This window comes from Phalacrocorax aristotelis, chromosome 6, assembly GCF_949628215.1.
Source record: "Phalacrocorax aristotelis chromosome 6, bGulAri2.1, whole genome shotgun sequence".
NCBI classification, from domain to species: Eukaryota; Metazoa; Chordata; class Aves; order Suliformes; family Phalacrocoracidae; genus Phalacrocorax; species Phalacrocorax aristotelis.
Window position 1 is genome coordinate 23,445,065 of NC_134281.1, and position 24,382 is coordinate 23,469,446.

At 42.7% G+C, this 24,382-nt stretch overlaps 1 protein-coding gene across 5 annotated transcripts in view; it reads left to right on the forward strand.

Moving 5' to 3' along the window:
- CARD19 (caspase recruitment domain family member 19) overlaps positions 1 to 19,675 on the forward strand; it is a 28,554-nt gene extending 8,879 nt beyond the window's left edge. For 3 of the 5 annotated variants that reach the window (XM_075096641.1, XM_075096642.1, XM_075096643.1), the window contains exons 2-6: positions 1,848 to 1,990; positions 3,866 to 4,019; positions 8,354 to 8,413; positions 10,331 to 10,402; positions 14,756 to 19,675. In XM_075096641.1, the coding sequence (XP_074952742.1) occupies positions 1,848 to 1,990; positions 3,866 to 4,019; positions 8,354 to 8,413; positions 10,331 to 10,402; positions 14,756 to 14,868 (542 nt within the window). In that variant the 3' untranslated portion in view covers positions 14,869 to 19,675. The remainder of the gene's footprint in view (positions 1 to 1,847; positions 1,991 to 3,865; positions 4,020 to 8,353; positions 8,414 to 10,330; positions 10,403 to 14,755) is intronic. The other 2 variants (XM_075096644.1, XM_075096645.1) reach the window with 1 other exon arrangement.
- Positions 19,676 to 24,382: the final 4,707 nt, after the last annotated feature.

Genomic DNA, 24,382 nt, shown 5'->3' on the forward strand with positions numbered 1-24,382 from the left:
GGTATCAGTAGCTGTGTGTTCTTGTTTGAATAGGAGTTACACTGGCACTGGACAAGTTATTAGCATGTGATGGTCACACTGGGAGGTTTTCCTGAACCCTTTCCTGTAAATGCTGCTAGTGCTACGCAGATACAGAAGAAGGACATAGCATAGAAAGGGCAAGGACTGTGTGTAGGTGCAGTGCATCATGCCAAAGTTTCCTGGCTCTTTTCCTTCATTCTTTTATCTTCTCTAAATTGCAGGGCACAAAGGGCTGATGGTTATGTATTTTCTGATAGGCAAAAATACCATAAAACCTGTGCATTTGCTTTAAATGGGGGATGTGATGGGGGTGGCGGTGTTCTGCTTTTGTTTTCTGTGGTGCTTGGTTTTAAAGTGCTGTACTGACATCTTAACACTTATTTTAGACACGGTCAATTACCTTTCTAAATCTGATAAGGGCACAGTCTGTGCCTGTATCTTAATCTAGAGTGTATAGTCAAGCAGCTATAGGCAAAGCTATGCTCCTGCAAAATCCATTGTTGTCAAATTGGAAATGGTGCCTAAACCAACAGCAACTCTGGATTTGTGTATTTGCAGAGGTTTGGGTTAATAAAAAAGGATGTGTTCTGTTTGTATGAGTATTTGAGTGTAACTGCTTTTTGAATGCCCTTTCATCCCGCTCCTGTGTGAAGTGAAGGTAGAAGTCCTTCCCTAAAAACTCTGCTCTTTGGCAGAGATGCTTTTCCTGATCACAGAATCTCAGGTTGGAAGGGACCTCAGTGATCATCTATTCCAACCTTTCTAGGAAGAGCAGTCTAGACAAGGTGGCCCAGCACCCTGTCCAGATGACTCTTAAAGGTATCCAACGTGGCCGAGTCAACCACTTCCCTGGGGAGATTATTCCAATGGTTGACTGTCCTCACTGTGAAAAATTTTCCTCTGGTGTCCAGTCGGAATCTCCCCAAGAGCAACTTGTGTCCATTCCCCCTTGTCCTCTCCATGTGACTCCGTGTAAAAAGGGAGTCTCCGTCTTCTTTGTAGCTACCCTTAAGTACTGGTACATGGTGATGAGATCCCCTCTAAGCCTCCTTTTCTCGAGGGAGAACTGGGTTCGTTCAGCCAGTCTATCCTCTGATGTGCCAGTTCTGTTTCAGTCTGGGCAGTTTCAGCTTGGTAAGTTGCTGAAGTCTCCCATTAGACACAAGGCAGCAATAAACTCTTGGATGGTTGGGTGATGTTAGGGCCAGATTACTCCAGCTCAGTCAGTCCCCTGCTTTACCTGGCTGTGTGAGCTTCTCTGCATCCCATCCCATCCCTCACTGTGCTGCAGTCCTCAGGTGCTAAGCATCAGGCAAACACCAGCCCTGTGCTGTAGACCAGTGTCAGTAATGTGCATAACTTGAAGCTAAATCTATGTCCTTTTACTGTTCCATATCAGAGAGAAACTCTATGAAATATGCATTTACATTTAAAAAGTTATAAAATACATTAAACTCCATAACCTGATTTCATAAATGATAGAAAGTTTATCTTCAGTGATTTAACAACCTTAGGGCTATATTTAATTCAATACCCATCAGTGCTTGACATCTAAATAATTTAGAACCTGCTCCTTTTGGAAAGAGAGAGGCAGCACAAGCGACCAGCCAGGGGTTCAGATGTGTGTCACTTTAATGGATGGGTCTTTGAAAGCACATGGCTATGTTGTGTTTCCCTAATAGATAGTTCAGCTTTCTAAAATTACATGATGGTGGTAATTTTATTTTAACTATTTAACCTCTGTTAGGGAAATGAAATTTACAGAATTTAAAAATGGCTTGTTAATTAACTGCTGTGGTTTGTTCTTTGTATTATTTTATCCCTAGATCAGTCATACTGTCATCGGCTGCAACACGACATGTATTTTCTTACAAGCAATAGCCGACTGAATGAGCAAGTGGTTGATAAAATTATTCTTCAGCTTAACAGAGTGTACCCCCAAATTCTTACCAATGCAGAAGCAGAAAAGGTAACTTAATGAATTTTACTATATCTCTGAATGTTGCGGTTTTTGCGGGTGAGTAGCTCAGCTGCCTTCTTCCCAGCTTGACTCTCGGTGCCACATGCATCCAGTCTTCCTCATCTCTTCCTTGCTGACCAGTTGTATCTGGGATGTCATATCAGAGGAGAAGTCACAGGGCTGGCACATTCCCTGTGCCAAGTGGTTATGAGAGAGGGCACTCTCTTCAGGAGCAGTGTAATGCCATGGTCCCTGTCGTGACATCTGATGCTGTGTGTGCAGAAGCCACTCTGTGGGCAGGATTGCACCCATCTGTGGCCAAGTGCCCTGCAGGCCTCCCTCCTCACGTGAGTAGGTGTGGAGTGTCATGTCACATGATCTGTGCTGCATCCAGCTGTGTCCACAAGATCATTATTGGTTGCTGATTAATGTGATTAATAACTCTGAGTATTGGTAGAGAACAGGGGCATTAGTCCCACCTGTAAGTGGAAGCTGTGGGAAGTGGATGGAGTGAGTAACATCTTCCAGTGGTGCTGCTGTGTATGGGGGAAGGCCAGCCTTCCTCGCACGAAGCTTTCAAAATTGGGTAGCTGTTTTTTTAGGGAGAAAGATCTTTTAAACTTGTATGGAGTGAAAGTTGAAGTCAGTTAAAAGCTTCCCAGATCCCACTTATAAGAGTTTGTACTTGCCCTCTGCTGAATTCGTTTCTGACACAAAGTTCAGGGTTTTGGCGTATTGGTATTTTAACATTAGGAAAAATAGGTCTAATTCTGTCATAATTGAACTCCATGGGGATGAATAGTGTTTTGGTAGTGTAGAGCAGTGCTAGATTATCAGCTGAGCCAGTCTAGCAATTCAGTTGGGATAAACAGTGTGACATGCACAATTAAAATTAATCTCATTCGCTCAAGAGCTTCAAAATAAATGCATAAAGAATCTGTGAAACATGATTTGTGACTTCTGCATTTAGCAGACAGAAATTAACTGTTTTCTCACAGGTTCAGGCAAGTTTCTGTCAATGCTGGGTGTTTAGGAAGCTTACAATCTCAGCTATATGCAGTAGACCTTGTGGGAATTTTATCAGAATAAGGGGTGTTGTATAAGGTATGTTACATTCCTGTCCCCCTAGAACAGGAATTGGTCCTAAGTGTTCTGCAAATGTTATCTGCTGTACTGGTCTGAAATACAGTGCTTTGCTGAGAATGGCTTTGGACATTTTCCAAATAAGCTGAAAACGGTTTGATGTCTGTAAGGCTAGGAATATGTTTTCATTCTCTTTGTAAGGTCTCCTAATATTTGTGATGTTCTAGACTGTGGGGGGAAAAAAGTACTTCTGCAACTGCTTGCTGTGTTGCCTGAGAAGTGCAACACATACAAATTCTCACTGGGTATGCAGCAATTAACTGTGCTGGAGGCAATGAAACATAATCTTGGGATGATGAACACTTCAATATTGGGACTAATATAAACAGTATAAAGTACCTTTTTGGGTGAACATTACTAGGCAACCAAGGGACAACTTGAAAACATAAAATTTCATTATAAGATTTGTTGATATTTTCTGTCAATAGCTGTCAGAATCAAATTGTAGAATAGCAAGTACCATGTTAGTTTGAATGCAGAGAAAACATTAAACACTGAGTAGCTGTCACTTTATCAGGACAGAAAAAGAATGTGGGAAAGCAGAGGCAATATGCTCCCTGTCAAGCAGTGCTGATGCTCAGTGTCTTGAAGACTGCTATGCAATGCATGCCCATGTTCCTGTCATTTTTTGGCCAATTCTGTTAGCTCCATATCTTCACTTCCTGGCGTACTGTAAAGTGATGTAAAATTAATCTCCAGCTGTTGTAATCTCTCTTCTGATTAATGGTTTTTCTCTTACAGTTCAGGAATCCAAAGGCATCACTCCATACCAGACTTTCAGATCTGATAAAGCACCTTCAAAAGAAAGGAGACAGGCACTGTCAAGAGTTTTACAGGGCCCTACAGATCAATGCTGAACAGCTGTATAATGACCTGCCAAGCAGGAAAATCTTGAGTAAGTTGATTTGTAGGTTGATTGAGTAGTGGGTTTCCTCATCAGTGTATTACAAACCCCTGTTCAGATGGGGTTTAGGTTACTTAAAGAACGTATTTCGGTTTTTTAAATAATTTTTGGGGTATACCTTAATTCCTTCTGGAATTTTCCAAAAGCTGTAAGGGGATTTGACTGCATAGTTCTTGTTATTTGTTGACTAGTGTGGGCAGTCTAAAACTCTTTGATTGTTTTGAAATATGAAAGATGTCTTTAAAACCCTTTAAGTGCAACATGTAAGACAGCAATATAACTTACATGAAGTACAATTTCTCTTTTCATAACCATTACTGCTTATTTCCTCTGTGTTTGTTCTGACTTGTAGCACGTAACAAATTTGAGGTTTGTAATATTCTTAAGGTTAAAACTCTGGTGGCTCAGAAGCTTGGCTTTTCCTCAATCCATAAAGACTAGTTGTGTCTAGTCTAACATGAAGCAAACATTCATAGGCCCTTGCAATGATGAACTGCAATATTAATCACTTAGGACTTGTTTTGTGCAGCTGGCAGGCCTGACTGATGTCTGTAAAGCTGCCCCCAAATATACATGTATGTACTTGAGGAGGACTGAGGCTCAAAGTGATTTGGTTCTATACTGCAAAGGAGCTCATTTTCTTTAATTAAAAGTATCAAGCCTGACTTGCCAGCCTGGGATAATGCTTGCTCTGTGTTGGTGTTTGGGGTTTTTTTGCTGGTTGGTTGGTTTTTTGTTTGGGTTTTTTTACCTCTACCTAACAAACTGGAGAGAAGAACAGTGTTCCAAATGGACAGGATATAAGTTCAGGCATCCCACATACTGAAAGGACTTGAGTTGCTTGAGGGAAAGCTCCCACATTTAAGTTAAGGAAGCTGCAAATACACTGCAGTTTAAGAAATCCTTATAAAGTATCTTAACAGCACTAATGCTTCACCGGTCAATTGATTTCTATTTGTAACAAACTCCACAGTTAGGTGTTGGGAAATTTTAGATATGACTCCAGTGAGATTCAAACCATTACACCAAAAGTCCATAGGTTTAAAAAAAAAACCCAAAACAAAAAAACAATTAGACCTCTTTATTTCTGGAGTGAAAAGGGTATGTAAAATTGTAACTACCTCTGAAGAAACTGCATTGTCTAGCTTCCTTTTGCCTTTCATGTTGAAGGATGAGCTCTGTATCTACCCAGCCCAAATACATACCAGAGGAAGGCTGCACCATTTTCTTGCTTGTACAGGGAGGCTGCAAAGCTGGCCCGGGTCTCCATACCCCATACCTGAACCCTCTTGAACTGGAAAAGTCTGGGCCCATCCCTGCCTGAGAAGCTCATACGAGCATGAATCCCTATTGATTCAGCCTTCCAGCAGCTTTAAAGCAGTGCTTCTGATCTGATATTCACCTTGCAGAAATACCTAGGGGGACCAGGCCTTTAAATCAAATAGTATTGGCTCAACTGTTTTTACTTGGGTAGAGCTAAAGAGCAACAGGATTTTCTGCTAGGCCGACTAGGAGGCAGCAGGCAGCCTTTATTAATGAAGAGCAGCTTAAGAAGACTTGGTGTAGTCACTAAGAATACAATTTCCAGAGTGGTTTAAGAGCTTAAGCTTTGTTAACGTTCAATAACACCTTCTACAGGCCTTTTCTGAAAATGCATCTTAACATGTGTGCGTGGTAGCAAAGGCCTGACTGCATCCCATATAGATGGTCTGAGTTCAGCTGGGTAGTAGGACAGCCATGACCAAGTTCATCTGTACCCATAAAACTCACATTGGAAGTTGTGCAGATACTGTGAGGACGAACTCTCACGCTGCCTTGTGCTGCTGTCATGCCTGGACAAACCAGCTGAAAGGAAATTTGCATAGGGTGCCTGCATGATATTTTCACTTTTAGCTAGAGCATAAATGTGCTGGTCCTTGTACCTGATTTATGTGATTACTTCTGAGAGTGTTGACTTGGGTAGCACCATGAGTAGGCAGGGGTAAGGCTTCTCATGTTCAGACTGTGCATAACAAGTACGCATGCTAAAAGTGCTTCACAGAAAAAATGAGCTGTTTATGGTGCCCCAAAATTTTTTTGTTGCTGTTGCATTATGCAAATGGACTCCAGTAACCATCGTTAAGTCATTAAATTCTCTGTATCTTGGTACACTCTCTTATGTTACCATCCTCAGAACGATGAGATAATTTAAATAACTGAGTTAAAACACTACTACATGGTGAGATTCTGCAGTTCCCTAGCATTGATCTGAGAAGGAAATAATGAGATAATTGTGTTAGTATGTTTGCTGCTGCTTGAGTTCTATAACTAAAACAAATGTCTGCATTCTGGACTGAATGGTCGATACACATCTGTGCATCATTTCAAGCTAAAACCGCAAACTGTTTTATTCTTCAGGAAAAGCTCCCTCTTCATTTAAATGAGAAATAACATTTCATATTGAACTTGAACATTTTGAATATTAAAGGCATTATCCTTCCAAACTCTAACATGTACTGGTTTTATGGAACTCAAATTGTACTCATAGCAGTAGTTGTTAAATTTGTCAAATTTACAGAATTGACACTGGAATTTGTAAATGTGAAGAAAAAAGGGAATCCCAAACATGGGGACTTTGTTTTAAATGCAGATTGAACTGAAACAAGCAGCATTATAAACAACTGGAGAAACACTGAACTACGGCCAGGACCAAGTTCTGTAATAAATTACATTCAGCTGTACCTATGCAAAATGTTTCTATGGAGGAAATCCTTTCAAAGATTTCTTTTTCATTTTTAAAACAACTTTAAAATTTGTGCTAGAAAAAAATTTCTTTGTCTCAAGTATAATATTGGAAGTGAAATGCTTAGTAATGTCTCAGAATTCCCACTAGAGGGTGGGTCAGGCACATGGCATAGGCAACTTCAGAGCTATTGAAGCCAAACAGGATGTTCCAAGTGACTCAGGAAGTGTTTTTATTTCTCTGAATGCTGACATGGGATAGAAAGCTAAAGGATCGGATCAGCCCCACACAGCGATAGCCTGACAAAAGTGCAGAGTTTTGGCTGTGTTCTCCTGTGAAGTGTGAGGATTTCTTAGCTAGAGTATATAGGGAAGGCATCCTTCAGAACAGGCAGGCTATGTAAGATCACCGTTGATACAGAGTGTGCCATGGAAGCTTTGCAGTGATCCTTTCTGCTTCAGTGACACTCAAGCTTTGCAGCAAAGTGCTTCAGATGGTTGTGTTCTGCTTGAATGCCATGCCCTGCCACCCCAGCGAGAGGGATATATTTAGTATGGGAGACGCATGTTTGCTGTCTAGTGTCAGCTGGCAGCAGGTCCCCTTAGCTGACTTGGCATACAGGGCAGTTTTCCAAGGCATCTCACCTAGCTCCGTATTGTCACACAGAAGAAGGAAATCCACTGAAATCAGTCTCAAATTCTTCCCTATTGACAGCCAATTTTAGAGCTGTCACTTTTTTCCTTTTTTTTAAACCCTCTTGACCCCAAAGAGGTTTAGTTAAAAAAGTTGTTTTGCAGATTCATGATGCATTAAAGGAAAGTAATTTATCTGCTGTTTATGGTGACAGCTATGCTCTTTGGTGTTGCAATGTTATCTCCATAACTGTATGACAAAGGCAGCTCTGAAAGAACTGCATGTCTTTCTGTCTAAAGCAGAAACTGCTTTATTGCTGCTGGCTACTGAAGACCTTGTCTTAAGGTCAACCTCCTTTTCTACTAGAATTTGCAGAAAGATAGAGGCAAAAATTATTTGTGCCAAATGTTAGCATGTAGTACCTGCAGACTTTCAAAGAAGCTGTACGTGTCTTTAGCTGAGACCAGAACCTGGATAAATAATCTGCATCAAGCAGTTTGTTCCACGTGCTTCATCTGCCAGATACGTAAATGTCCAGAGATTTACTCAAGAACAGGAAGAATGGTGATGCATTAAATTATAGGGGTGTTTTCAGATTAGCACATATATTAAAAAATAGTTTGTATTTATTACAATGAAAATTTCTGGCATTATGGGAGGATTAGCTCCTGCTTTCCTCGCTTGGGAAACAAGTGTGATGTTACTTGTGTGGCTAGTGCTTAACCACATCAGAGGTGTTGCTGCAGCTATTTATAGTTGCATTCAAATGACTGCAAAAGACTGTCTTTTGATCAACATATATCCAGAGTTAACTATAGCGATGATTAACGTTTGGAGTGGTTACTACTATGTGTCAAAACTTGATATTTTTCTGAAATGTGTTGTTTTGCACAATTTTGCATGTGCTGATTATGTTCGTTTATTTGCTTGTGCTGAGTACTAACTTCTCATGTGTTGCTTTTATTTCTAGAAACCACAGATTCCACAGAGATAGACACTGACAAGGAGAAATATATGCTAAATGACAGGGGTAAATAAATGCATACAGTGTCACCGGATGGAATGGCTTTTCAGATTATGATGCAATTTATTTTATCGTGTAACTTGCATTTCATGTAACAAATAGTTTGGTTTATGATGTCTTTACTGTCACAAGTTAAGTGGAATTAACAGAGGAAAATGCACTGAGCTGCTCTTGAGGAAACCAGTGCCATGAAATTCAAGATACTGTGGAGTTTAATCAATATTTACAATGGTACTTTTACTTACACTGTTGTAACTAAACTCATCGTTTCCTATGATTTCTTCAGTGCTTGAATAGTAAGGTCTACTCAGCGGCTGCTGCTGTCATTTTGCGTAAGGCCATCAATAATTTTTTTTATATAGCTTTCAAATTTTTTCACTTTTTTTTAAGCTTCCAATTTAACTACAAATCATTTGAAAACAAAGACTGTAGTAAAAATTAATTCCAGCATAATTCACAAGGAAGATGAGCACAGGTGAATTTAAATATAATTTCCTTGTGAGAACATGTTAACTTTTTTCCCCTTCCTCTCTTCAATGCCCAGATTAGAGGCAGATACTTTATTCACTGAAAGATATTTTGAAAAGGAATTGAAGATCTGAAAGAAACCTGAAAATTTTTCAAAATTTATAATGAAGAATTTTATCATTTAAGTTTAACTGATGTTTTATTTGGAAATTAGGATACAATTATGAGAGGCTAAAAGCACCTTCTCTGAGCTACATGTGTTGGCCAGGTTTCCCCAAGAGACAACTGAAATGAGGGGCAGAAACACAAGTTTAACTCAATGTATATTTTTGCCTGTGTTGTTACTTTGAATTTTGAACCAAATTGTTATTCAGATTATTCACATAGCTCTCTGTTGCTGACTGCAGCAGAACAGTTCAGGAAGAACAGTGAAAGTGCTTGGAAAAAAGAAAATTATTTAACTTCTGTTCTTACTCATGCTGATGAAAGAACTGGCCTCAGACTGGAGATTGTCCAGCTGCTAGCCACCCTCGCTGGGAGATTATATCCAAAGGAGCAACCAAGTCCTTGCTACTTTGCTCTTTCTCCAATGTCCTGTCTGTGTTGATCAGCTCCACTAATTTGTTACTCTGCAGTACATTTGCCCTTAAATTGACAGGTGCAGTTTAATTGTAGCTATATTTGTAGTGAAGTAGTAAATACAAATAGCATATTAGATAATAAAGAAGCAGATATAAATCTTTATGAGCTTTTGTCTGTGGATAAGTATGAATTAGAAACGGTTTTATTGAACATCCATACTGATCATCAGCATTAAAATGCATGTAATTCCAGGCAGATATATGAAGGAAATTCCTCCGGTGGGTGGTTTGTTTTAGTGTGCATGTGGCTCTGCATTTCAGCTTTCAGCAGAGTTCTAAACGGGAACAAGAATACTTGCTCTGGTCATGACAGTGGAATTTGTGGAACATCTGTGAGGAAAATACAAAACCCTAGAAGTCTGTTTCTAAGGGACTGCAGTCTCATATGATGTACTCTTACCCACAGGCAGTGCATTGGCCCAGTGGGGCTGTTTATACAGTAAAACGCTACACTGCGTGGTGAGGTCTCAGTAGTCTGGTTAGTATTTTGCTGTAGTGTTTAAAGGGGGTTTTGCACAAAGGTTTAGAGTGAGAAAACATCTAAGGAAGCTTTCACTTAAGTTTTATAGGATATAGCTAGATGGACAGAGGGGAACAGTGAATGATGTCAAAGCAACTGTAGTAAAAATTAATTACAGTATAGTAAATATGCTTCATAGTACATTAGCTACAAAGCATACATAATTGTGAATGTGTTAGCTTCATTTGAATACACTTAATTATGCATATTAATAGCAATTGATGATTTATGAACTGAGCTAAACTTCCAATGCTGTGTTCTGTCTTAATATGTTTCCTTTTCCATTTTATTTAGGTCCAGTGTTTTTCCTTGCTTGTTTTAGTGTTGCTGCAGGATTTGCGTTATTTTGGTATTGCTGTAACTCAGGTAAGCTACTCCAGTGGTTTTTTTTTTTTTTTCTTGGTTGCCTTACTTTAGGATGGGATGGAAGAGTAGCATGCCTCTTAATCTAACACAGCTTGCTTAATAGAGTGGGTCAAGGTGTCATCATTCATTAATGAGGTTAGGATGCAAATTGCACTTCAGACATGCTGAGATAGAAATAATGGATAGTTTGCCTCCAGAGGATGTCACAAATAGGGGCTCTTTTTAAACACGGTAGTCATGTAACCTTCTGTTGCTATAGCAATGAGTCATGATTCCCAGCAGTCATGAGACAGACCCAAACCTTCTGGCTTTCCCATTACTTGAACTGGTTGAAGCATGACCAGTGCCAGGGCTGGAGGTCGCTGGCTCAATTTGCTGAGCCTGAGCAGCTACAACCATTCACCCTGTTGCTGGCTCTGGGTGTTAGCTCTCCCTGTCGGCTGAAAGTTGCCTGCTTCACAGCAGCCAGCAGAACAGAGTTTATAGAATCATAGACTTGTTAAGGTTGGAAAAGACCTCTAAGATCATCAAGTCCAACATTCAACCCAACACCACCACACCTCCTAAACCATGCCCTGAAGTGCCACGTCTACATGGTTTTTGAACACCCCCAGGGATGGTGATTCCACCACCTCTCTGGGCAGCCTGTTCCAATGCCTGACCACTCTTCCAGTGAAGAAATTTTTCCTAATACCCAACCTAAACCTCCCCTGGTGCAGCTTGAGGCCATTTCCTCTCATCCTACACTAGTAACCTGGGAGAAGAGACCAACAAGAAAGGTTTCTACAGACATGTCAACCATAAGCAGAAAAAGAAGGAAAACATAGGCTGACTGTTAAACAGAAAAGGAGAGTCAACCACCAATGATGCTGAAAAGGCAGAAGTCCTCAACACCTTCTTCACCTCTGTCTTTACCAGCACTATAGGGTCCCAGGCTTTGGGAACGAAATTGCCGGTTGATCCTATCACTGACACACCATCAGTGAAGGAAGAGTTAATAAGTGAATTACTACAGGAGCTTGACCCTACAAATCAATGGGCCCTGACGCCATCCACCCGAGGGTGTTGAGAGAGCTTGCTGACATCACTGCAAGGCCACTCTCCACAATCTTCGAGAAGTCATGGAGAACGGGGGATGTCCCAGAGGACTGGAGGAAGGCAAATCTTACCCCTATCTACAAGAAGGGCTCGAGGGAGAATCCGGGTAACTATAGGCCCATCAGCCTTACTTCAGTCCCTGGGAAAGTTATTGAATGAATCCTCCTGGGGGCCATCACAAGTCAATTGAAGCACGTGAGTGGGAAAAGCCAACGTGGCTTCACTAAAGGCAGATCGTGCTTGACAAACCTGGTGGCCTTCTATGACGAAGTGACTTGCCTGGTTGACATGGGGCGGGCAGTGGACATTGTTTACCTGGACTTCTCCAAGGCCTTTGATACGGTCCCCCACAGTCTCCTCTTGGAGAAATTGATGCGTTATGGCCTAGACAAGTGGTCTATGCAGTGGGTGGGGAACTGGCTGATAGGCTGCACCCAAAGCATAGTGATAAATGGCTCCTTTTCCAAGTGGCAATCTGTCACTAGTGGAGACCCCAGGGATCAGTATTGGGCCCAACATAATTCAGTATCTTTATAAGTGATCTGGATAACGGCATCAAGTGTAGCCTGATGAAGTTTGCTGATGACAGCAAGTTGAGTGGGGAAGTAGACACTTCAGAAGGGAGAGCTGCTCTGCAGGAAGATCTGGATAGGCTGGAAGATTTGGCCAGCAAGAACCTTATGAAGTTCAACAAGGAGAAGTGTAAGGTCATGCACCTGGGAAAACATAATCCGGGAGTGCAGCACAGACTGGGATCCACCTGGCTGGAGAGCAGCTCTGTGGAAAGGGACCTGGGGGTCCTGGTGGACAGAAAGCTCAACATGAGCGAACAGTGTGCTGCGGCGGCCAAGAAGGCCAACAGGATGCTAGGTTGCATCAAAAAGGGCATCGCCAGCAGAGAGAAAGAAGTCATTATCCCACTCCACTCAGCACTTGTCAGGCCACACCTGGAGTAGTGTGTACAGTTCTGGTCCCCGCTATACAAAAAGGATGTGGACAGGTTGGAAGGGGTCCAGAGAAGGGCCACCAAGATGATCAAAGGACTGGGAAGCCTGCCATATGAGGATAGGCTGGGAGAACTGGGTTTGTTCAGCCTCGAGAAAAGGAGGCTCAGAGGGGCTCTCATCACCATGTACCAGTACTTAAGGGGTAGCTACAAAGACTCCCTTTTTACACAGAGTCACATGGAGAGGACAAGGGGGAATGGATACAAGTTGCTCTTGGGGAGATACCAATTGGACACCAGAGGAAAATTTTTCACAGTGAGGACAGTCAACCATTGGAATAATCTCCCCAGGGAAGTGGTTGACTCGGCCACGTTGGATACCTTTAAGAGTCATCTGGACAGGGTGCTGGGCCATCTTGTCTAGACTGTGCTCTTCCTAGAAAGGTTGGACTAGATGATCCCTGAGGTCCCTTCCAACCTGTGATTCTGTGAACACTACAACCTCCTTTCAGGTAGTTGTAGAGAGCAGTGAGGTCTCCCTCAGTCTCCTCTTCTCCAGGCTAAAAAACAACAGCTCTCTCATCTGTTTCTCAGAAGACTTGCTGTCCAGACCCTTCACGAGTTTTGTTGCCCTCCTTTAGTCATGCTCTAGCAACTCAATGTCCTCCTTGTACTGAGAGGCCCAAAACTGAACACAGTATTCAAGGTGTGGCCTTGCCAGTTTGGAGTATAGGGGCATGATCACTTCCCTACTCCTGCTGGCCACACTATTCCTGATACAAGCCAGGATGCTGTTGGCCACCTTGGCCACCTGGGCACACTGTCGGCTCATGTTCAGGCAGCTGTCAACCAACACTCCCAGGGTCCTTCTCCTCCTGGGCAGTTTTCCAGCCACTCCTCCCCAGGCCTGTAGCGTTGCATGGGGTTGTTGTGACCAAATTGCAGGACACAGCACTCGGACTTGTTAAACATCATATAGTTGACCTCAGCCCATCGATCCAGCCTGTCCAGATCCCTCTGCAGAGCCTTCTTACCCTCAAGCAGATCAACACTCCCACCCAATTCTTGCTCCTCTTTGTAGTCCTATCTTCTACTTGTCCAACATTGCTATGACAGCAGCAGCTTTTAGTAGAAAATGTATTGATGTGTCCACATGGATCAGCTACAGCAAAGGAGTGAGTCAGTGCTAGTGGGGGAGTTTCATGGGGAGAGATTTGCGGAATCAGAGGTGTCACTTTCTCTTGAGTCTTCATGTGGTAGATGGGTAGCAGAATCCAAACTCCATTTTAGTTTAGTGCCTTCTGCTCCTCATACCCCAGTCACAGCAGTTACAGTTGGGCATTGTTCTTTACTGTTTTTTTTGTTTTGGTTTGGTTTTTTTCCAGAGCTGTAGGCTACAGTAGCACCAGTTCATGGACATTTCAGAGGATGTGGGAGTCTGGGCTGTGTTATCCTTCATTCCCAGATCAGAGTCCCTCAGCTGGACTGTCCATGGAGTCAGGGTTTAAGGCTAAAAGGGAACAATTAGACCTTCAAGGTTAACCCATGTTTTTCCTTAGCTGCCGTCACTTCCTTTCATCATGTTGAGTGAGCAGCATATAACAGAAACATTTTCAGAAAAGCATTCAGGGACTGATACAAAAAAAAAAACCACCCCAAAACCAGGGTATCCTTCACTTCCCTTGATCCCAGTTAATTGTCCATAGCGTTTGAAGTGGGTGTCTTATTCTCAGTTTGAACTGGTTTCAGCTCCAGCCTATCATTTTTGTTAAGCTTTTCTGTACCAGATTGCAGAATCCCTTAGCCCCTTGTTCTGTGCCAGCCAACATTTCATATTTTCTCCCTGTGGAGGTCCTTGTGCCTCAAGTCAGCTCTCCGTCTTTATTTTTGCTAAAATTACCAACTAATCTCTCCCAAGTCTTTTGTTCCAAGACCTTTTTTTTGCAGTTTTTGAGGCTCTTTCTTGTACCTGTGCAGTATCTCAATGCCCTATGTGTAACAGGGCCACCGGACCTGGATGTGGTGGTCCACACTTGGGCCATACGGTGCTGTGCTCAGGTGTAAAGCTGCCACCTTACCGAACTCAGTAATCTTGTCTTTCTTTGTCTGACTTTGCAGCAATGAATCCTAACAGATTCATCGTTATCCTATCTTGGCAGGTGATGTGTACAATATCGAAGGAAATGGGATTTTCTCTAGAGTAATTTTTTTATTCTTTTTTAAATTTTTTGTAGATGCTGCTTACTAGCTAGAATGAAACTTAAATATGTTCACTTTCTGTTTTTTCTACCATCTTCATTCTCTTTTAGATACGAAAGTCATAGGAAGAGCCAGGAGAGTCTTGGGCTTTTCTCCTATTATCATACGAAGACATGTTAGAAATATTTGTATGTTGTATTTGGAAGACATATCAAGAAATTAAGGAAAAACTGCTTCTTCACTTGTCTGTACAGTATACCTGCCATGGGAGGACAACAGTGCATGAATATTAATGTACTATACTCTTTATACCAAAGATTTTATTAACTAGCTTCATCAATAATTGTGTTGCCTCAAGATGTATTCAGAATTTCAGCTATATATGTCCTTCCTTATGGGAATGGACCATTTATTTTTGTAAATGCTTATTTTAAAATATTTATCATTTGGAAAAAAATATTTTTAATACAAACTTTAAAATTATATCCTAAGTGATCATGGATCTTAAGCCATGTTTGCGTATGTGTTTTATACTGGAATGAAGGATCACAACTGTTTAAAGAATGCTAGCCTGTCTTTTGTAATAATTTAAGAAAAGCCCTTAAAAAAACACATGCACTCAAAGCCTTACTAAGAAATGGATCTCTATCTCAGGACAGGGTTGTCTGTGTTGTCTAGTACGTTTATACTTAGTGCCTGAGCTCAGGTGGGCACTGGCACCTGTGAAGTTTATCAGTGCCTGTTACCTTTGTGTATGCCTAGTACTTGCCATGTTTTCTAATTCTCCTGTTTGTGCCTCATCCCAGCCTGCCTTGTTCATGTTCACATTCAGCTGTTGGATGTGGTTTGAATGTGCTGGAGCTGGTGCAGACTGGTTCCCAGCCTGCAGAGTGTCCCAGGGTCTGGAATGTCTCATCTGAAGTTCTTGAAACTACCAAGAAAACTTTTCAGATTTATTTAGCTTTTCCTTTTCCAGTGAAGTGTTTTGCAGTATGTATATCTAAGAAACTGAAGTAATCCATGGTATTTTGCAGGGGTTGAAGTGCCATGACACAGGGCTTTTTTATGGCCAAAAATACGTATATTTACTTGAAGAGCCTGAGGTTGTTCATAACATCATGTGATGATGTTATGTTTTTCTTCTGTGAGTTGAAACCTGAAAAACTTGCAGAAACTATTGTAAGACTAAAATTCTTGAGGGAAATGGAGTGAGTCAGGGCTGCAAGTGAAGCAGCTTGGGGTTTTTTAGCTTTATGAACTTAGCCTTGCTCCTGCCTAGCTCAGTACAAATGGCTTTCCTCTTCCAAGTGGGAGGTGCAGTAGTTCTAAACTGGCTGTGGGAAATTACATTTTCAGTGGATAGTTCTTCAATTACCCGCTTAAGAGCATAAGGAGCTTGGGGGAAGACCATGTCTCTGTACTTGGTGAAAATGATGCTTTGTGGCTCTTCATTCACTGACTGAATGAAGAGATTTCCAGATCAAATGAAATGTCACCTGGATAAGAGTTGCAGCTGCATCACAATTTACCATGCACTGGAGGATCTCATGCAAAATTAAGTCATTTAGAGTGGTTTTGTCAAAACAGTTAGACTGAAAATCGTCTTCCAGCTTTGAACTTTATACATGCTATAAAAATGTTGTCTTCTCCAAAGTAAATAATCTTGTAATAACTGTAATTCCTTCCATTACAACATTCACCTGGTATAGTAACAAGCATATAGTCCACAGGAGGAATTGAGTACAGGTCAGATGAGAAACATCTTGAAAAGTAAAAAAGGGCTCGGAGGATCCTGATTTTACTCTTCTGATAACATGTTTTTACCTGTGGCATTGGAGCATGGCTGGGACACGAGCCAGCCCCATGCAGAGGTAGCCACGGTCTTCATTAGGTCAAATCTCAAGAACAGACAGCACATCTTCATGGTCATAGCTGGTGTGAGTACTGCTCATCTTGAAATACCCAAGTGAAATCAAACAGGCTACAGGGATAACTGCAACCATGCTGCAAGTCAGCACAAGCGAGTTGGTTTGGTGTTCTGACTTGGGGAAAGTGAGCTCCCAGTTGCTGGGTTTATACTGCTAACAGTCCCTCCACCAGCCATGTTGAAGCCTGCTTGGCTATTTTTACACAGCTGCAGCGCTCCTCTGACTGCAGAGCCAGTGTTTTGGTAACAGCTCCCCTGGTGTAACTGTTCAGCACTCAACAGAAGCGTTTTCTGTGCAGACAGACAGACATACCCCAAGATCAGCAGTGGGCCAGGGGATATTATAAACACTGAATAGCCTGATTGCTGCAGTGTAAAATGTGGAACAAGGCAAATGCCACACAAACAAAATAACACCCAGCAGAGCAGTTTATTTAGACTTCTTTTCCTCTGCCTCCACCCCACCAGCTCTTGTGTCTCTTCAATGTAATCTCTGTGGGGACTCTTATTACGGAGAAAACAGTGACGGAGCTGAGTGCATTTCCTACAGAACTGGCAAACTGCAAGGCTCTGCTGCCCTTGTTACTCAACAATCTGCTGTTGTGCTACCTTCCATCTTGGGAAATGCTTTAATTATATTCTGTTGTTTTCTCTCTGCCTTACCTTGTGACAACAGGATGGGTTTTTTTTCCAGCAAACCAGGTCTAACATTTATGACACTTGAAATTAAATGGTCCTTTCCCCACTGCTGCTTATCTTCTATAGCAGCCCTGTTTTGAGGGACTAGAAAAAATACCTCTGAAATCTAAAGGGGTTTTAAATCTTTGCTCTGAAGGCAACTTTGAAACCTCATCAGAGAAATGCTGTTCCACTTTACACACACAAAAAAAGCATTATTCAAAGTAATCACAACAGTCCCATGTCATTTTAAAGCAGAAATAGAGGCCCTAGGTAGATTCTTTCTGTTCAGATTATCTACCATGTTACCCTTTGAATAACAGGTTGCAAATTGTGAGCGGTTACTGAAACTGACAGAAGTTACCAGTACCTTGTTTAGTCTGAAGGTGAGATTCTGCTATCCTTACTGGTTCAAGGATGCCTTGTAGTGCCAGGAGCTGTCTCAGGGCAATAAAAGGCCCCAGGAGCACACTGGCTGTGCTGTAGGACATGGTCCTCCCAACTCCTCAAACCTGCTCTCTTGAGCTTTGAAAACCATAGGGAATGGGAAATCTTGCTAAAGGCTATGGCTATTTTTCTTCCCTGTCTGGGGTTGTTTGAGATGAAGGTGCCTGGGTGGGGACAGAAATCCAGGATGAGCTATCCTCAGGGTTAGGGCTGGGAGGAGAGAGGAAAAATGAGTCTTGGTTCATCCCAGTGTTGTTAGTTAAAGGACCTGACATGAAAGAATAGAAAATAATCTGTTCCTTTATTAGTGCAAGCTTTTAATTTAAAATGTAAAAGTGAGGCTAGTGATAAAATGGGTGTGTACATAAGTTGGGAGACGTTAGTTTTCTTGGAAGATTTTTCTTTCAGGAGCAAATATCAACGTTTAATAGAGTCATCCATAAGCGCATCTATGCAGCACATGCAGACAGCAGATGAAGTGATAATTCCATCTTCAGCTCCTGGAGGAAGCCCAGTATGTACCTGCATGGGAGTCAGGTCCTGCTAGCAAGCAGTGTTACTTGGAAACAAATCAGGTAGGGTCTTGGATGAGCCTGTCTAGATGCAGAATTCCAGCTTCCCTGTCAAGTCAAGAATAGGTGGACGTTTGCTGCTGAAACTGAACTGGTATTTAGGAATGTACTTTACTTTACGTGCAGGGAAGTTGTCCTGGCCGTGTAAAATTCAGTAGGTGGTTATATGTGTAGAGGGTAGAGGCCATTCTTGTGAACGCTGTAGTTCTTGTGCTGCAGACAGTAAATGTATAGGAGCTAATAAAAAGCAGCCATGTTTTCAACATACCATCTCCCACCTTGTGCAATTCTCACTGAAGAAGTAAAATGCTCACTTTTCCCTACAGCATAAACAGTGTTGTGCCTTCAGTGGCATTATGGGCTGAGGAGCCAAACAGCTATTGCGCGAGCAATGCTCTCCTGGAGGGCTGATTGTGACTCTTGAGAAAGATGAGCAAGGAGAAGCTGTCGTCTCTGGAGGGTGGGAGCATGCAGGTTATCAAGCAGTTGGCTCCCCTGCCAGCTTATGCTGTGCTCTGCAGCAAGTGCCTCACACATGGACTTGCTGCAGCTCCCACCAGGGACTATTGCCCTTCACTGCTGTGCAATTTGTGCATGAATCCCAAGGGAAGGGAAAGGGGGCTGAGCTCCACGCTCATCAGCTTGGAGGACTCCTGATTCCTAGCCAAAACTCATCTTCATCCCTGTTTTTTTTCTTATGGATGGGCTTTTGATTTAAAGTAAAGCTGAACTGCCTCTGATTGTCTTGGTGGTAATGTCGGGACCATCGAGATTGAAGGACAAGAGTCAGCCACTGTGCTAACCCCCTAAGCAGAGTTCACAGGCAGCTGGCCCAAGCCATGTAAATAGTTAAGGCTGAGTGATGTGGCTGTCTACATGCAGAGAGCACTGGGAGTCAGTGACAGATCATACAATGAATTTGCACAATTCCATTTAAAGACAGGCTGCTATTTAAAGTACTTTAGTGAAGTAGGATGTGCCTGTGAGCCAGAGCTGGAATAAAGTGATGATTCATTCTGGGACATACAGGGCTACTTCATAGCTGCTGGCTGGAGTTTTCAAAGCTGCTGAGGCAAAGTTACTCTTGTTTCTCTCACTTGTGATTTTTTTTTCTCATACTGTAATAAATTGAAAACATATTTGGTCAAAATTTGCAGTTGTGAATGCTTGTCAGTGCTGTTCTGTAGGTGCAAGCATTATTCCAGACAGATGCTATGCTGTAGCTGTGTAATCAGCGTTGCTATACATGCAGTTTGCTGTACTTCACAGGTCCTGTGTTTTGTAAACATATCTCCCAACGTATATCTTCTTGAATTTTGTAGAAATTAATGGAATTTGTTTGTTTTTTTTTTTAATGGGGTGAAGCTGGCAATTAAATTGAAATAAAATCTGTACTGAGACAAAAATGCTGCTGGTTTTTTGTAGTTAATGCTTTGCACTTCCTTGCAGAAGTATACTGCAACGTGTTGCCCTCCCATGGCTGCTGTCTGCCGATTGACTCCCTCCTCATCTCTGCTCTGTGATGGGTATTTGTGGCAAGATTTTATTTGGGGTATTTGTGGCAAGATTTTTAACATTTTGATCTGCTTTCAAAATTCTTTGCAGTTTTTCTGCTTAACTTGTTTAGTGATCTGAAGTTAAAGACGGCGCATCAGTGCAAAGACTGGGTGTCTTTTCGTTAAGCCTTGACTTTGTGTAATTTTGGTAGTCCAGCGAATCATTGCCCATCAAGACTTCTGTGGAGGCCTACCTCTTCTTGGTATAAAGTGTCTTTGGTATAAGAGTGATTTTAAGTGTTACTTTGACCACCCAAAAAGAGACTTCAGGTAAGAAGAATCACAGAGACAAATTTGTTACTGACCTGTTCTTTTGAGTAAACTTCAAAGGGGGACCTGCTCGCCCAGGTGCCAGGGCAATGTTAAGGATCCTACCAAAGCAACGTGTTCCTGTAGCAGGAGAAGCTTCAGGGGAGTCGCTGACCTGCAGCCTGGATTGCACCCCCAGCTGCTGCACTTTCTGTGGGGACCAAGAGCCAGAGACTTGGCACCTTCCCATAGCACATGAAACACCATTAAACAGGAGTTGGGTTGTCAGTGTCAATGGAAGATTGTCTCCTGTTGAGATAATTGTTGATCCTTTGCCCTCCTTTGGAGGATCTCTGCCTGATGAGTTGGAATGAGAGTACCTCCCCCCGTTTCCTACTGCCTGGTGTGTGGCTCTTTCAGGGAAGAGGGATAGGAACAGCTTTACTACTGGGAGGACATGCTTGTGCCCAGGCTGAGCAAGCATGTGGTACCCAGACCCTCTCCCTTTCAGCAGAGGTCTGGTACCTGGTGCCAGGAGAAGGGACCAATGTAGAGCTTTTCTCCATGAACATCACCAAGGTTTTGATGTGCGTGAAAAAAACAGCTCAATTAAGCTACAAAACTGTAGGATTTGGAGGAGGGGGTAATTTTCATTAGACCTTCAACTTGTCTACTTCATAGGGACATTATTAATGCCAAATGCAGAAGAAACCAGTGGCTGGAGATGAGACAGGTGTGCAGCAGTATCGCTCTCTTTAATGCAGCATAGCTGTTTTGGCGTAAAAGAGCATTTCAGGTGAATCCTGTCCTGCCCTTTGTATTTTGGAGCACTACACACTGTGGTTGCAAGGAGAAGCTTTCTGCCATGCTGCTGTTGATAAATCTTTAATAATGTTGTGCCTAGTAAAGCAAAAACCTTTCAGGCTTGGTCTGCACTTCATGAGCTGGTAATAGGGGAGGTCAGATGCCAGTAGCCAGAGCACCATGGAACCTGAAGCCTGAATAAGTAACTGGCATGATGTGTCCTCGCAGCGTGACTTACCTCAAGTCCTCTCTTTTCAGTAGAAAAATATTTCAATACGGTCAGGTGGGTTTTTTTTTTCCTTTTAAGCCCAAGTTTTAGCTACTCTGGGGTGCCCACGCAGTGCCCAAGCCCTGCAGCCCCTGTCCAGAGGATGCTCTGTGCCATCCAGCATCTGCCTCACACCTGCCAGCACTGCCACAGCGCTGGATCTGTCAGTGGCCTCGGATGGCAGCGCTGCCTTGTCCCTGCGGCTGCCTCCCTGCTGAGTGCCACAGCTTTTGCATTAATAGAAAGGGAGGGATCTAAGATTGGTTTCTACTGTCTGCACTGGGCTAATTAATTTAAAAATTTCCTAGCAGAGGTTGAAAATAGGATGCCTGTGCCTTTTAAATATTCCTGATCCGTAAAGTGGACAGCTACATTATGCTTCTCATCCTTCTGTGGAGAAAAAAAAACAACCCACCCACTAAGACTGAGATTTCCAAATCTACCCAGGGCTGAGAAGCACACTGGAAATCTTTGCAAGAGGTATGTTACCCTGCCGCCATGGCTGCCCGGAGAACGCTCATCCCTCTGTCCCTCTCCCATCCCTCTGGAGTTCTGGGGTGACCTTTCCACTTGCCTGGGTGTTTCACTTTCAATAAAGATTTGTTAAGAAGGTTCCCAAGCACTAAGTGGAGTCTGGGTATTTTCAGAGAGGGAGAAGAGGCAAAAAAAATCTGCATTCTCCACCCTACCAATTCCAGCTTGGGGCTTGTCCTCACTTGGAAGGACAGCACATCTTTAAAATTCACAGATGTCAAAACCAAAGGGTTGCTTCTGAGCAGAGCCAGCAGGAGGGCACAGAGCTGCCTGGCGCCCACTACAGTGGGGTATGGTAACCCACACCCTGATGCTCGAGATGCTGGCATGGGGGAAACAAGGGGTGGCACAAGGGAGACGGGCGCCGTGCTGCACTAATCAGGAGTGAGTGGCAATAATTCTACTCTCGTGCTTTTTCCTGCACACCAAGAGAGGAAAATCCAGAATTCAGCACTACTTTCAAATGCAAACTTGAACCCATTACGCACAAATGAGCACTGACCAATCAGAAGATGTGCAGGATGCTTCTAGATGTGTTGTAGAGTCCAAACTGACACCTTCATATACTCTTGGTAGCTTTTGCTCTCTGCCTAACACCTTACACGAGCTGGCTGTGTTCTGGTGGATTACGGGCCCTGCAGAGAGGATGTTCTTGTCCCATCGCTGTAAGCATGGGGCTGGACCTGCTTCTGAATCTCTCATCTGGAGGCTTTATAAGGCAAGTTCAGGAGCTCCCTCTACCGCACCCCCCAGCCCCTTAAATCATACACTACTCCATGCCTGCTTGGCTTTGGTTTTATACCATTCTGTGGTTAAGCAGCAAGGTGCAGTCAGAGCCTCTGGAGGTGAGAAGAGGCTCATCCTTCACTCTGAGGTCCCACGTGTGCTTCTTGGAGCTGGCTCAGAGTCACCCTGATTTATCCCTGCTGCTTTTTACTGTTCTGGAAGAACTCCACCTGCCAGGAAGTAGGAAGATAATTTACAGCAGGTAGGAACCAAAGTCCAGGTAAAACGGGTAAAAAGATAGCAGAAAATAAATAATAATAGTAATAATTTAGATAGCAGTTTTCTATGAAAGAGAAGGCATCTTTAAGAGTATTCCCAGGCAGGGAGCACTGTGGGGCACAGGTGAAACTTGTCTTGACTAGTACGGAGTCCTTAAGAAAACAAGAAGGAAATGCCTCATTCAAAGCTGGATGAAATTCAGACCTGGATGAGTCTAGGCTGGTCCTGACTCTGGAAACACAAACAAGAAGACTCATTATTCCATCACACCCTGTCTCTGCAAGTGAGGGGAACACACATATTAAAATAGTAACAGTGACATCAGGTTTAAAGATGCCGGCATCTCTATTTGATAACCATGGTGAGCCCTACCAGTGTGGCTGTGGGATGTGGGGCTTTCAAACCTTTTTTTTTTATTAGCATGGAGAAAAAAGAGCTTTCACAAACCGTGAAGGAAAATACTGACCCAAACAGGCCTGCCATGGCTTGCTTTTATGCTGCCCTATTTCAGCACTTGATACAGTTTGATTTTGTAAGTCACGTTCCCAGAATTTGAATCTCCCCAAGCGATGGAGAGGCCTGGGGAGAAATACAGTAATTTCTTTCCTGAATGATGCTCTTCCTGGCATGCCTGATGAATCACATTTTCTGATGCAGAAAAAAAATAGATCCTATTTCATGGTAAAGACCTGTAGCTGTGTCCCATAGCTTCCCCAAGTCCAACAGAAATGTAAAAAAATTTATTTCCAATGCTTTCAATTATTTTAATCCTTGATGCCAGAAAACTAGGGTAATGTTGGGTGGTGATGAAACTGATTTATTCTCAAATATTTTTGGCACTGGTGAAAATGGTTGGCAATGTTTCAGGAGTCCTGCTGTGGCACTTCGTACCATGGCACCAGATTTACCACTCACCTCCCAACTAATTAAAACCTGTACCATAAGAAGGGGGTTGGGGCTGGCTCTGAGCTGGAAGATTGGAAAACAGAGGAGGAGTAGTGGAAAGCATCATGAAGGAGGCTAGAAGAAAAAGCAATCAGAGTTTTTGTTGTCTCAATTTCTGGCAAAGCCCAACTTGCCTGGTGAGCAGACATTGGAAAGTGTCTTCTCCCACCTGGGGACCTGTGGCACGCTCCTTGGGAAGACAGCCAGGTTATTAAATAGTTCTCATTATGAAACAATCCAAGGGGGAGAAAACCATGAAAACAGATGTTCAGTTCAATAAACTGTGAAGAAGGAAGAAAGTGAGTTCAAAGTAATTCATTTCATCCAAGAGCAGGGAAGGAAATTTTTTGTCACCACCCTGTTAGGCGGTTGGATAATAATTGGTTAGATATTATTCTTGAAAAGATTGTATTCTGTGTCTTCCGCTGTTTATCATAACATATCCTGCAATGACATGTAGGTAACACTCCCTGTGTCACAGCCAAGGGTCATTAGAAAAGTGGGACCAAGGCTGAGTGTGTGCATCTAATGCAGACTAAATTATTCAATCACTGTGAAAATGTGACATTTGTCCTTGCAGAAGAAGCCTTTAAACACCACATTTTTTTCATGTTGGCCTTTTTGCTGTGTCTGTACCTGCCATGGCCAGGGTTTGCTCCCCGACACAGCCAAGAGCCACCTGCTAACAGTGTGAGCATTCCCATGACCTCTGCCCATGCTCCTGCCCACTCTGCCCTCCCACTGCTGTTGGA